The following is a 12,316-nucleotide window of genomic DNA, read 5'->3' as shown; positions in this document are numbered from 1 at the left end:
ATGCTTGTATATTGGCAATGGTCCTGGACTAGACTATTGCTGAAGAGCAGAGCAGGGGTAGGAGTAATATACCTATCTAGGGCTGGGCATCCTGCCCTGCTGCTGCCTCCACAGCTACTGCAAGGCACAAGGAATCCCAAGGAGGTCTTTTGGCCCTCTGCTTTCAGGGGAGGAAACAGAGGTTGCCTCCCCTTACTGTTCTGCCTATGATGAGTCATGTTCTCTCCCCTGCCTCCCATAAGTGTGTGGAGACAGAGGTTTTGAGGGTTTCTGTGTTGTGGAGAGGTTACTCTGAGACCGCAGTGGAGGTGCGGTCTCTGAGCACTTTCTGGCCACCAGTTGCTTAGTGACATTCGTGGACATTGCCCTGGTTCTGCAGTGGAGGAGCAGGAGGTGGCTGCTGGCAGAGTCAAGCTAGCAGCAATTCTGCCCCTCCACCAGGTGCTTGTGTCCCTCTATGATCTGCTGCACGGCTTCATGGTCATCCAGGGTGGTTAGGTCCCCGAGCTCACTGGCCTTGTCCTCCACAATTTTCCTTAGCACCCGACGCATAATCTTCCCTGAGCGTGTCTTGGGCAGCCGATGTGTGACCTGTGAGGGGGAGGAGCAGAGCTAAGGCTGAGGGAAAGGGGTTGGCCAGGCTTCTGGGGTAGGTGTTAGACCAGCCTGCATGTTACCTGAATGTACTCTGGAGCTGCGTACTTAGCTATCTTCTTTGAGATCAGCTCCTGTAGCTCAGCAGCAACAGTCTCCTGTGTGTAGCCAGTGTCGTTCTTCAGCACAACAAACGCATAGGCTCCTGGCAGAAGGACCGCCAGGTTACTGAGCATCATGTGCAGAATCCTCCTGAGAGCCTGCCTGGACCTAGTGCCAGGAGAGGTCCTTCTCTGCTGGTAGCCTCAGGAGATGCTCTGTAGCCTGAGCTGTAAGTGCTTTTGGCCATGGTGCTGCTGCTGCTGCCACCTTATGCAAAGCCCAGCTGGTCTCATGTAGGTTGTGATGGCTGTGCCAAGATCGCCGCTAACATGCTGCACGGCGTTGGCACAGTGTTGCTACCGGGGGTTGGTGTGACAATGCCACTTCCCACTGCAGTACAGTAGCCCCAGGAGAGACATTTCAGGGGCAGGAAAGCAAGCATCTTACCTTCTCCCTTGATCTCATGTGGGTAGCCGATGACAGCAGACTCCGCCACTGCCACGTGGTCATTCTGGAAGAGAACAAGGCTGGGGTTTGGCTTCGGTGCTTTCGGCAGGCTGGCTGCCATCTGGGAGCTGCCCTGACCTGGCTTGGCTGCTGCAGCCCACGGTAATGCAGAGAGATAAGCAAGGGTCTCAGATGGCCTCTGCCCTTTTTCCTTCTTGCCTGAGTAGGTCTGTCTGCAAACACAAGTCTTCCCCCCTGTCCCTGGCTGCTTTAGGCTTGCACCTTCTAGACCCTGTTCTGTGCCTCCAGGTTGCTCCACCAGGTCCCACAATCCCACGGATGCTCCTCCTTAATGTGCCTGGCTGCCGCTTTGGGATTCACCCACTTACAGCATCCACCTTATCAGGCTTTGTCTCTCCCTTGCTGCAGAGAGCTGGAATGGGAGGGGAGAGGGTGGGAAGCTGTTCTCACAGACAGGCTGTGGGTCCAACACTGTTCCCTGCTGCTACAGCAGCAGCGTGTTTCTGTCTGGGTATTTCAAAGAGGCTTCCCTGAGCACCACCAGTGCGCCTTCGCTGTCCTCTCAGATGGCTTTACCTCCCACCCACACCTCTTACCACAACATCCTCCACCTCTGCAGTGCCCAGCCGGTGTCCGCTGATGTTAATGATGTCGTCCAGCCGTCCTGTCAGCTGGTAGTAGCCCTCACTGGTACGATACGCACCATCCCCGGTGAAGAAAAACCCTGCAGTGGCCAGAACCGTGCCATGGTCACTTGTTGCAGTGAGTATGTGAGCTGCTCATCAGCCGCACTCTCACCTTGCCCCCTTCTCCTCTCTGTTGGCACAAGGGCTCATGTATTCTGCTCCTTCCTCAACTGCTCAGGGTGAGGATGCCTACCTTCCTTGTTAGTCTTCTGCCTCTGTTGGTACCTGCTCTATCATCAGGCTCCTTTCCTCATTCTGCAGTGCGCTGGCTAATGCCCAGCCTGCCTCATCACCACAAGCCGAGAGTACTTTGCTCCAGTGCAGGTGCCTGTGGTCCTGCTGTTTCTCCCTGTTGCTTCACATCAAGACACACACTCTCTTGGGCTTGCTCAGTGCCTCTGGATGAGTGACAGAAGCCAACAGGATTTGCAAGAGATGCACCAAGAGGCTTCTCTGTGCTCGGGGCGACTGGGGACAGAAAGACAAATTGACTGCCCTAAAACCACGTGATCCAATGGGGAAGGCTGGTGAGAAAGACCCATTCCCAGGGCAGTGCTGAGGTATTGGGCATGGGGAGATGAAGGGCCTCAACACTGTGGAGGGTCTGTGGAAGAACGAAGCAGCAGTACCAGCTCTCCTGAGTCCTGCCCCCATGCAGAAAACCAGCAGGCAGACCCAGCTGTACCCAGACAAACACCTCTGCAGTGACCTGCCACGTGTTTTCCTTACCTGGATAAGGAGTCAGATAGGTTTCCAGAAATCTCTTGTGGTCATTGTAAATGGTTCGTGCCATACCTGGCCAGGCTTGCGAGATGCAAAGGGCTCCAGAGATGTTGTTTTCCAGAAGGATGTTTCCCTGTAAAAAAGTTACCTTTTAGTAAGCATGGCTGAGGGTACTTGGGATGTTCAGTCATTGTCGATTTAACAACCCTGTGATGGAAATGTCAGGCAAGGCAGTGAGGAGAGTCCTGTGCCCCCGACTCCAACAGGACAGGCTCAGTCTTTCCCAGCAGCTGCCTACCATGGTGGGATGCAGGGCCCCTCCAGGGAGGCTGGCTGTCCCTGCCCAGCTACCTCACCTTGGAAGGACATGTGCCAGCGAGCTCAAGCACAGCCCATCTTGTCAGGACAGAGCAAGCTAGAAAACAACTTCTGCACAGGTTGGAAGAACAGCTTCACTGCTAGCCGCTTTCCAGTCAAGAAGGTTGCCATCTAGCAGAGTTGAGCAGGAAAGATGCGCTTACAGATCTCCACTCCCATCAGCAAGTACACGCTGCAAGAGCCTGGGCTGCAGGTTATAAATGTACCTTGTCATCCAGGAGGGAGGGGCTGATTCCGAAAAAGGGTCTCATAGCCATGCCTGGAAGGATTTCAGCTCCAGGATTAGAAGGACGGGGTGAGATACAGATGCCTCCTGTTTCTGAAGCAAAAGAAACTGTAATGCTCATCAAAGTCAGGGACAAGAGGAAAGTCAGGTAGCACTGCTTGGCCAACAGCCTTTGCCCTGGCCCTCACTGCAGCCTGCTGGACCACAGGCTGGGGCTGGATTTGCCAGAGAGCTGGGGAAGGCTCTTTGCAGAAGGATGATTCTGCTGATTTAGTTCAGCAGAGATCTGCTCCCTACTGTCAACTCCCCCGTGTTTCTCTGGGTTAGCTTTAAAGGCCATTTGTGTCTTTCATGTTTTAGTCCCCATGGCCCCTTATGGCATTGCTCATACAAGAGTGTCAGTAACAACCGTTCCCACTTGGCCAACAAAGCAGCAGGTCACTCCTAAAGCCTGGGAGAGCAGAAGCTGGAACAATGGGTCATGCGCATCTTACCAGTTTGCCACCATGTGTCCACTACTGGGCACCGTGTCTCACCAACCACTTGGAAGTACCACTCCCACGCCTCCTTGTTGATGGGTTCCCCCACTGCAAGGGGAAAGACAGGGGGACAGAGCTGAAAGATCAGGTCAGAGACACAGCTTCCCAGGGCCTGCTCGCTTGTGGAGCCACCCCCAAATAGCGCAGTCTCCCAGCTTTCCACTCTCATGTGCTGCTGCTCTTGGCATTTGTGGAAAGAGGCACAACCTGATGCCCAAGGATTTGCTGCTCCAGCCCATGCCACCAGCAGTTACCTGAGTAGAGCGGTCATATTTCTTCACCCATTCATCACCATATCTCAGGAGCAGGCGGATGGCAGTGGGCGCCCCATAGAACTGGTTAATTTTTAACCTCTCCACTGTTTCCCAGTAGCGACCTGGAATGGAAACAGGACCAGTAACCATCCACACAAGTCCTCCCAGCCCGAGACGGAGATAGAGGGAGAGAAGGTGAGAGCAACGGCTCTCTAGCAGTGCCTGGACTCTCAGCCAAGCTAATCCCGCTCTAGGAAGGACTAAAGCAGTCCAGGAGCAGCAGCGGCCCCTTTTCCTCCACATCACCTAGCTCTGCTACCTCTCCCTGCTGCAGGGAGGGGACAGGGAGAAACAGCTTCACCCCTGGAGAAGCAGCAGTGGCTTCCTAACCAGAGGAAAAGACTCTTCCCCTCACAGCTCTCTGCTAGGCACAGCCCGTGGTCTGCTCCTGCAGCAGCGGAAGTATTGCTGCCTGTGTCCTGGCATCAAGCTGCCAGCTCCCTGCCTGCTGCGGGTCTCGCAGGGCGGCTGTGGCATGTTCCAGCTCCCCTGAGACACCTCACTCACCAGGGTTGGGATGGACAGGAGTGCTCTCAAAAAGGACTGTGGTGCCGCCATTGCAGAGCGGACCGTAGACCACATAAGTGTGCCCCGTGATCCAGCCGATGTCTGCCACGCAGCCAAAGATGTCCCTGTCCTGGTAGTCGAACACATACTGTGCAAGAGAGGAGAGGCAGTGAGGGGGTACAGCCTGGGCCTGCCCCGCCAGCAAGGGGGCCAACCGGGAGTAGTGTACCCTCTCTCAGCCCTAATGTTTCTGCATCCTTCCGTCTTCCCACCACCCCTGCAGGGACACCTTCTTTCTGCAGAGAGTTTTTTAAAACATTATTAGAAAAAAATAGAATATAATGTCAGGTGCTTTAAGAAGGTGCAGGAGGAGAGACACACACAAAAAAAAACCCCACAGACAAATTTGCTCCTTTCAAAGGAGAGAGCTACAGCCTTTCCTTCCTTCTGCTGGAGGAAGGCTGATCCAAGTATTCTGTAGCATCAAAGCAGGAGAACTTCAGGGTGAGGATGGTCCCTCCACACCTACAGGACCACATGGAAGGAAAGGAGTCATAGGTGAGGGCAATGTCGTGGAAGACTCCATGAGCCACCCCCAGGCACTGCTGGGCTCCAAATGCACAGTAAACACTCAGGAAAACCCTGAGCTCAGCAAGGATCCCAGTGTACGAGCACTGAGGCAGCAAGTGGAGGGACCGTGAGATGCCTCAGCCCAGAGTCGCCCCAGCTTGCCTGCAGGAATTGGCACCTGTCAGCCTCAGCTGAGTGAGCGCAGCCCTGTGCCTGCAGGCAGGCAGAAAGCAGAACAAGTTCTTCCCACTGCCCCATTTATTCCTCAGGAGACCCTCGGCTGCAAGGCTGGAGTATGAGGGAATGATGCCTGCCCTGTGCAGGGCAGAACTGAGTGCCATCAGACTGGCAGCAACACGTCCAGCTTCCTCAAGCACTCTCCTTCTTTTCCTTTACTCAGTGCTGGGAAAGCTCCCCATGGGCCAATCTCCTACTAGACCATCACTTCTCACCTTCTGCTCTGGCATCTGCTGTTTTGGACCTTCCTGTCTCTTCCTGCAGCTCTCTCTCTGCAGGCTGCCAGCTGGGGACTCTGGGGCCTCAAGTGCTCCAGGGTGCACGTAATGGAAACTTCCCCTGCTTGCTCTGTCTCTTTTTAACCAAGCAGTGAATTATGGTAGCAGTGGTCTGCCCCATCCAAGTGAGAGATGTGAGCGTGCCAGCCCTGTGTCGCGGTTTCCAGTGCTCCTGAGTGCTAACATGGCCACATGCTGCTCGCTCCCTGCATTGCCATTCTGGGACGGCAGCCCTGGCTCTCACAAACCAGCTCTGATGACCTTGAGAGGGTCACGTATCGTGCTGGGCACAGCTGTACAGACAGCTTAGCTCACAGGAAAATGAAGGGCTTCCACACACACCCTGCACACACCCCAGGAGGTCTGGCCTCCAGCACTCAGGGCTGACAGAGAAGACCCAGCCCTAAGCTTGCTGTCTCATAGGGTGTGTGGTCTGAGGCGCTACTGGAATTTCAGTTACACACAGGGAGAGCCAGACCCAAAGCTAAGGGACTGTTGAGAGAGGAACTCCCTCTTGCAGAGGACTCCATATAATGTCTTAGGAAATGTCCCTTGCAACCGTTCCTGCAGCCAAGTGCAGCTCCATGCTGTGCTCAGTGCCCTTTTATCCAGCTCTGTTAGAGTTTGCTTTGGGCATGCTAGGCGTTAAAAGCTTTCCTCTTCCCAAAGATGACCCACACTCTTCAGGTATAGACCCTTTGCCTTGAGGGCACTCACCAGCTTTTAAAGATATCCTCAAACGTGCCCCTCCCAGAAGCACTGCCTTCGATCTCCCACCTGAGTTGGGGTAGTTACACTTAAGGAAAGCAAGCCAGAGGTTTTAGGAGCAAATTGGCTTCTTCCTCCTCACTCAGTAATATAAAATTACCCTTGCAAGGCTGAGTATCCCACCCAATGATTCAGTCTAGGATAGGGCAGTGAAAGAAAGAAGAAAGCCAAGAAGGTAGCTCAGAGGAGTATGTGTTTGGGAGGACCTGCTCTGGAGCGTGTGTTGCTCTTTCCCACTAACTGTAGGCAGATGTGCTCTACTGGGCTGATGCCCTAGGAGGGTTTCCCAGAGACTTTGCTCTGGATAAAGATGAGCTCATGGTGCAACAAGACAGCACATCTATTCCCCGCACTGCCTATGAACTGCTAGCTCATGAATGCTCTGTGGCTGGGATCCATTACCTTGTGCGTGAGAGCAGCAAAGAGCAAGTAACCAGCTTGGGAATGAACCAGACCCTTGGGTTTGCCGGTACTGCCTGATGTGTAGAGAAGGAACAACATGTCTTCACTGTCCATGGCAGCAGGCTGACAGCACGCATCCTCCTTCATCATCTCCTGCAGGAGAGAGCACAGCAGTTCTCTCTTGGGGTCTCACAGGCTTCCCTGTGTTGTCCCTACAGCTGCTTGCGCACCTCTCCCCTGAGCCTCCCTCTCAGCACCTGGGCCACCCTGCTCCCCCCATACCATCCTCCCCGCCTCTGCACCTCCGCTCCCCTTGCTCACCAGCCTGAACTCTCTTTCGCCTTGCTGAGCTAGCAAATGCTCTCCTCAGCCAGAGCAGACCTGCTGAATAAGAAGCAGCTATTTTTACACTGCTGTTGCTCTGACCAGCACAGAAGTCTTCCAGGAAGTCTTTCTAGCAATAATTGCTTGCAGATGGGATGAGCAGAAGCAAGGAGACCTCTGTGCAGCTCCAGGGAGCTAATCAGAAATGCACAGCAGGGGCTCACCTCTTCAGAAACAGTGCTCCATGCTGGCAGCCTGGCCATCCTGTGTGCTGTGAATAACAGGCACATGAGCCACCTCACCGTCTGCTTCCTCGGACACAAGCTGCCAGCGGTGCTCACAGAGGGTGCCAGGTCCACCAGCAGAGCCGTGTGTGACAGTGCAGTGGCAGTCCAAGGCTGGGCTCACAACATGTCAGCCCATGTCTGGGGCGTTTCTAGCCCCTGGTCCACCCTGCTACGAGCCTCGGTTTGCACTGCCTGCCCCTGACAATACAGGGCTGGTGCTGTGGGAAGAGCCACCAGTTACCCATCCTGGCGGCTTCTGGGACTGAACTCATGTGCAACTCCAGCTGCCACTGCTGCTGCAGAACAATGTCCCCACACTGTGTCAATGCCAGCAAAACTGTCATCGCCAGCCAGGACCCCCTCTCCATCCCCTGTCTCTGCTCCCAGAGCGGGCACATTGCCCAGGGGAAGCGGCAGTAGTGCCAGGCAGCCGCTCACCTCCTCCAGTGGCACATCCAGGGCTGTCATGGGAACCTTGCTGTCAGTCCTCATGGAAACCAGAACCCGTTTCACTCCTGGGCACTGCTTCACAGCCTGGTCCACTGTCTTCTTTAGCTCAATAACCTTGCCTCCTCTCAGCCCCTGGTTCACTGTGATCACCGTCTCCGATTGGGCTGCAGAAGGCAGAAGAGCCACATAAGCAGCTCTGCCCCTCTCCATCAGTCGTACAGCAGTTTGGCTCTACCGTGACCCTGCACCTCTCCCTCTGTCTCCCAGCCCCTGTTACTCATGTCCTTCATTTAGCAAAAACAGCAGCTTTGCATCTTTGTTTCCCATTCATTCCTGCCTGTGTTGCATCCCCTCAGAGGAGACGCTGTATCCCAGCCCTTCAGTCCCTTGGATGAAGGAGAGAACAGTCCATCCCATGGGCTGGAAGATATTTAGTAAGCCCATGCCATTTCCTGGGGTGCTAATCCCTGCTCCATGGCCATACGTTATGGCAGGACACCCTCAGTTAGGCCAGGGAGTCTTACTCAGAAAATCTTTGCCATCAGCACAACCCTGAACCAACAAGCTCAGCACTGTCCCGCAAGGGAAACACGTGTCCCTGTTACTGGCTCTTACCATCCCGGATCCTGTCTGCTAGGGACTCTGCACTGAACCCGGCGAACACCACAGCATGCACAGCCCCGATGCGGGCACAGGCCAGCATGCTAGCCACCGCCAGCGGGCATGGGGGCATGTAGATTGTCACTCTGTCACCCCGTTTCACCCCTTGCCGTTTCAAGGTGTTTCCCAGGCGGCACGTCAGCTCCAGCAGTTCCCTGTGCAAAGAAGCAATGGCACAGTTAGAGACTTTCTTGCAGATCTTACCTGTGTGCGTAAACATGGGGGGGCCTCAGAGTCACAGGTACGCAGCTTACATCCCTACGCACCCTAACCCCCCACGGTGGAAGTCCGTGGGAGAGCAGTAAAATGTCAGTGGGAAGGAAAAGAGAAGACAGTCACTAACGTGGGCCCTTATTTATGGAAAAGAAATAAATCAGAACGGCCTCTGTACAGAGCCTGACGCTCTCACTGGCCAGCGTGAGGAGCAAGCCATAGGGCCAGCAATGGCCACTGGCAATTCCTCTGGCTCAGCAAGCCCACAACACTCAGCTGACTTTCCCAATGACAGCCTGCACATTTCTTATCAGCCCGTACAACTGGAGCGACACACTACTCTGCAAGGCTGGAGGCTACACATGAGGAGTTAGATATCTTCCCCCATGAAACAGGGCTCCGTGCTTTGCTAAAGCTGGGAAGGTCAAGTCCTCCAGAGCTTGTGCCCACCAGCAACAACAACAGCTGCAGGAAAGCGGTGAGTAAAACAATGCCTCTCCCGAGAAGCGTCCCTCCCAGAAACCACGGCTTGGCTGCCAGTGACTCATTTCATGGAAGGGCTCTCCATGCAGGGAGATTGGCAGGTGTGAATGGTCAAGTTTGTTGCGTGAGGTTTGGAGGCAGAGAGGACAGAGGGACTTGTTCTGTGTGCAGAGAGATTTAAGTGGATTCTGCAGCAGAGACTCAGAGAGCAGGCAGATTGATCTGGAAGGCAACGGGCCCCAGACCAACCTAGCAGGGCTGGACAGGCAGTCCGCCCAGAGAGCCAAATCCAGCAGTGTTGCTGACATGCGGATGAGCATGGGACTTGCCAACACCCATGCGGCTGTGAATCTGGCCTCTCTTGCAGACCATTTACCTGCAAGTTTAGACACCAGGAACCTTGTTGGGAAGGCACACATGTGACTTTCCCATGTAGTCTTACCTACAAGCATTGCAGTGTTGCAACGAGGGGCTTCCATCTGCCTCCCCAGCTGGATAGGGAGCCCCCGTGGTCCAAAGCATTAATCAGGAGGTAGGCTGAAGTCTCAGATCAGCACAGGGAAGCCAACAGGCACCATACTGTTGATCTATCTATGTGAAGGGATGCTGCATCCCCTCACATGACGCACGTCAGCAGATCAGCCCTGTGCAGTGTTCATGCACACTGCAATACATCTCTCATACACTCAGAGGTAAGCACTGACCTGTACGTGACCCGTACCTCCTCTCCTGGTTCATCCTTCTCCCAGATTAAGGCCACTTTGTCTGGGGCTACATGGACATGCCGGTCCAGACAATTCACTGGAAAAGACAACCCATTCTCATTGCCAGAGCAACCCTCAGTACCTCTTAACTCCCATAAAGCCAGCACTGGCAGTCCCATTTTCAGATGAGAGTCAGGGCTGTGTGTGAGTCTTCTCATCCACAACCTTTGTGGATACCAGCCGGCAGATCACAAGCACCGTCCCAAGCCCATTACACTCCTCACCACTCCAACACCAATCCCCACTCTCAGCTTCCCTATTAATTGCAACCTAATGCAGTCCAAAGTGGAAACTGCCTGAAGTCCTTTTGGAGGTCACATCCCCAGTGCCCTCAGAGGGCCTGGCAAACATTAACTCAGCCATCACTCCAACCAGCACTGCCTTCCACCTGCCTCTGGGGTGGACTAGAGCAGATTTTTAGTGGCAGTGCTCCTAAATAACAAATATAGGACAAAGCGAAGCTTTGCGCAGGAAGGCTGCAGGGTGCATTTGTCTGAGATGGAAGAGAGCCAGGGTTTTTCACAGCCCCTGGCTTTCCAGGGACATGGTAGGCTGAGGCTTTGGCTGTAACTCTTCCGAGAAGAGTTTCCCAGATTGCTGGCAGCTGCAGTTTCCTCAGAAGCCATGTTCCACTCTGTTTTCCTTAAACGTGCTACTGAGGTCAAGGGATGATGCAGCAGCCCCAGTTTGCATACCAAAACGCCTTTTTCTCCTGACCATTTGTAGTTTTCCGGGAGAGAAAGAAACACACACGGAAGGGAGAACAGTAAGATCTCAAATCCCAAAGGCAAATAACTCCTGCTCTCCTGCCCAAATGGACTGCGTAAGACCTGATTTCTGAGAGGTCTGTCTTGTATTTTGAACACTGGGACCAACAGCACTGTGATCAGGACACAGTGTCACCAGCCCCTATGTCTTCCCCTGGTAGCCCCCCCTAAGGCAGTAGCCCCAGCCCACAGAAGAGCCTCCCACGGCTGTGGGGACTTCCAGTACTGCTCACTGCTCCTGTATTTTGCTTTCTGCAGTTACATACAGCCTTCGCTGGGCAGGGATAACCTAGTGCAATGCTGACTGATGAACGCAGGGTTTGTTGCTGTTGCCTGTGGTCCTGCAGAATGGAGCTGCTGGGCTGCTGTGGGATCCACAGAGGCTGAGGGAGAGCAGCCCGGCTCCCAGCACACCCTAATCCAGCTGCAGCTCCTCCAGCGAGACCCAGTTTCTCCCTTAGGACCAGCCACATCCTTACACTACAGCCACTGCAGACCCAAATGGACATTTTGGGGATCCCCCTCACTCCAACCCTTTAACTCTGTGCAACTCCGATCTGCTCCCCGGGCCAAAGCCCTTCACAGAGAGGCACCTGCAGGCACTTGGTGAGCTCCCATGTCTGTCTCCCTCCTTACCTGACACGTTCAGCTGCCCGCCCAGGAACCAGGAGACCCTGCCCTGGCGCAGGTTGCAGTCCTGGACAGAGTGGAAGGGGGTGATCCAGGTGTGTTGACAGAGAGGCACCGGCGGGCAGTTGGTGTGCTCCCATGTCCGTCTCCCTCCTTACCTGACACGTTCAGCTGCCCGCCCAGGAACCAGGAGACCCTGCCCTGGCGCAGGTTGCAGTCCTGGACAGAGTGGAAGGGGGTGATCCAGGTGAGCCGGCTCCTCCCTAGCTCTCCCCAGAAGGTGTCCCCCTGCTCCACTGACACCTTGTACAAGTCTTGGTGGTCCTTGGGTCTGGGGAAGGCGATGGCTTCAGGCATGTAGGCGGTGAGGGGCCTGTGGCTCCGGGCTCGGGCAGCCGCTGACCCAGGGGGGTATCTGGGAGCCTGAGGAAGAGTTTTGGGGCAGCAAGCCCTGGTCAGCAGCCTTGCCATCATCGCAGGGCACCTGCCTCTCACCAAGAAGATGGGTGCCTGGAGCCTTTGCAGCCGTTCAGGACACCCTTCCTGGGCAAGATGGGCCCCTGTGGGAGCTGGGGCTACATCGGCCTGGGCTGACTGGACACAAAGCAGCTCTCTTGCGCAGGGAGCCTGGGCACCCCCCTTCTCCCCTGCCTCGTTCCTCTCCTCCTGTCTTCCAGAGCACTACAGGGCAAGAGAAATTCAATCCCTTTAAGGGAGGGGAAAGGGGTGGGCTGTAGAAATATTTGACTGAAAATAACCTTCATGCTAATCTGAGTCCTGACGGCCGCTCTTGAACGGGAGCCAGGTTCAGCGGGTGCCTGGTCTCCCCACGGAGGCTGAAGTGCCCAGGCCAGGCTCTACCAGCTGCTCCCGCTCTCCCAGGGCTGCGCTGCTCCAGGACTCCGCTGGCCTCCCTCCCATCTCCCTCTACTCATCCCCATCCGCT

At 55.0% G+C, this 12,316-nt stretch overlaps 1 protein-coding gene across 1 annotated transcript; it reads right to left on the bottom strand.

Moving 5' to 3' along the window:
* Positions 1 to 414: 414 nt before the first annotated feature.
* LOC104072542 (acetyl-coenzyme A synthetase 2-like, mitochondrial) lies at positions 415 to 11,839 on the bottom strand. The gene is made up of 14 exons (XM_009572046.1): positions 11,529 to 11,839; positions 9,914 to 10,010; positions 8,469 to 8,668; positions 7,842 to 8,017; positions 6,793 to 6,945; positions 4,538 to 4,685; positions 3,961 to 4,092; positions 3,672 to 3,764; positions 3,158 to 3,270; positions 2,580 to 2,706; positions 1,761 to 1,888; positions 1,144 to 1,207; positions 678 to 799; positions 415 to 591 (listed from the first exon to the last, which is right to left on the bottom strand). Exons 1-14 carry the CDS (start codon positions 11,725 to 11,727, stop codon positions 415 to 417), a joined length of 1,929 nt encoding a protein of 642 aa, XP_009570341.1. The 5' UTR covers positions 11,728 to 11,839.
* Positions 11,840 to 12,316: the final 477 nt, after the last annotated feature.

This window comes from Fulmarus glacialis, unplaced genomic scaffold (assembly GCF_000690835.1).
Source record: "Fulmarus glacialis isolate BGI_N327 unplaced genomic scaffold, ASM69083v1 scaffold12882, whole genome shotgun sequence".
NCBI classification, from domain to species: domain Eukaryota; kingdom Metazoa; phylum Chordata; class Aves; order Procellariiformes; family Procellariidae; genus Fulmarus; species Fulmarus glacialis.
This window is presented reverse-complemented; position numbering and strand designations above follow the sequence as displayed.

What these genes read in the sequence shown, in the direction of transcription:
- LOC104072542 (XM_009572046.1), bottom strand. Translation starts at nt 11,727, where the DNA reads ATGCCTGAAGCCATCGCCTTCCCCAGACCCAAGGACCACCAAGACTTG. An exon ending in CTCTACTCAGGTAACTGCTG is followed by an intron (nt 3,765 to 3,960) that starts GTGGCATGGGCT and finishes TTCCCCTTGCAG; the next exon opens with TGGGGGAACCCATCAACAAG. An exon ending in ACATGAGATCAAGGGAGAAG is followed by an intron (nt 800 to 1,143) that starts GTAAGATGCTTG and finishes TCCTTCTGCCAG; the next exon opens with GAGCCTATGCGTTTGTTGTG.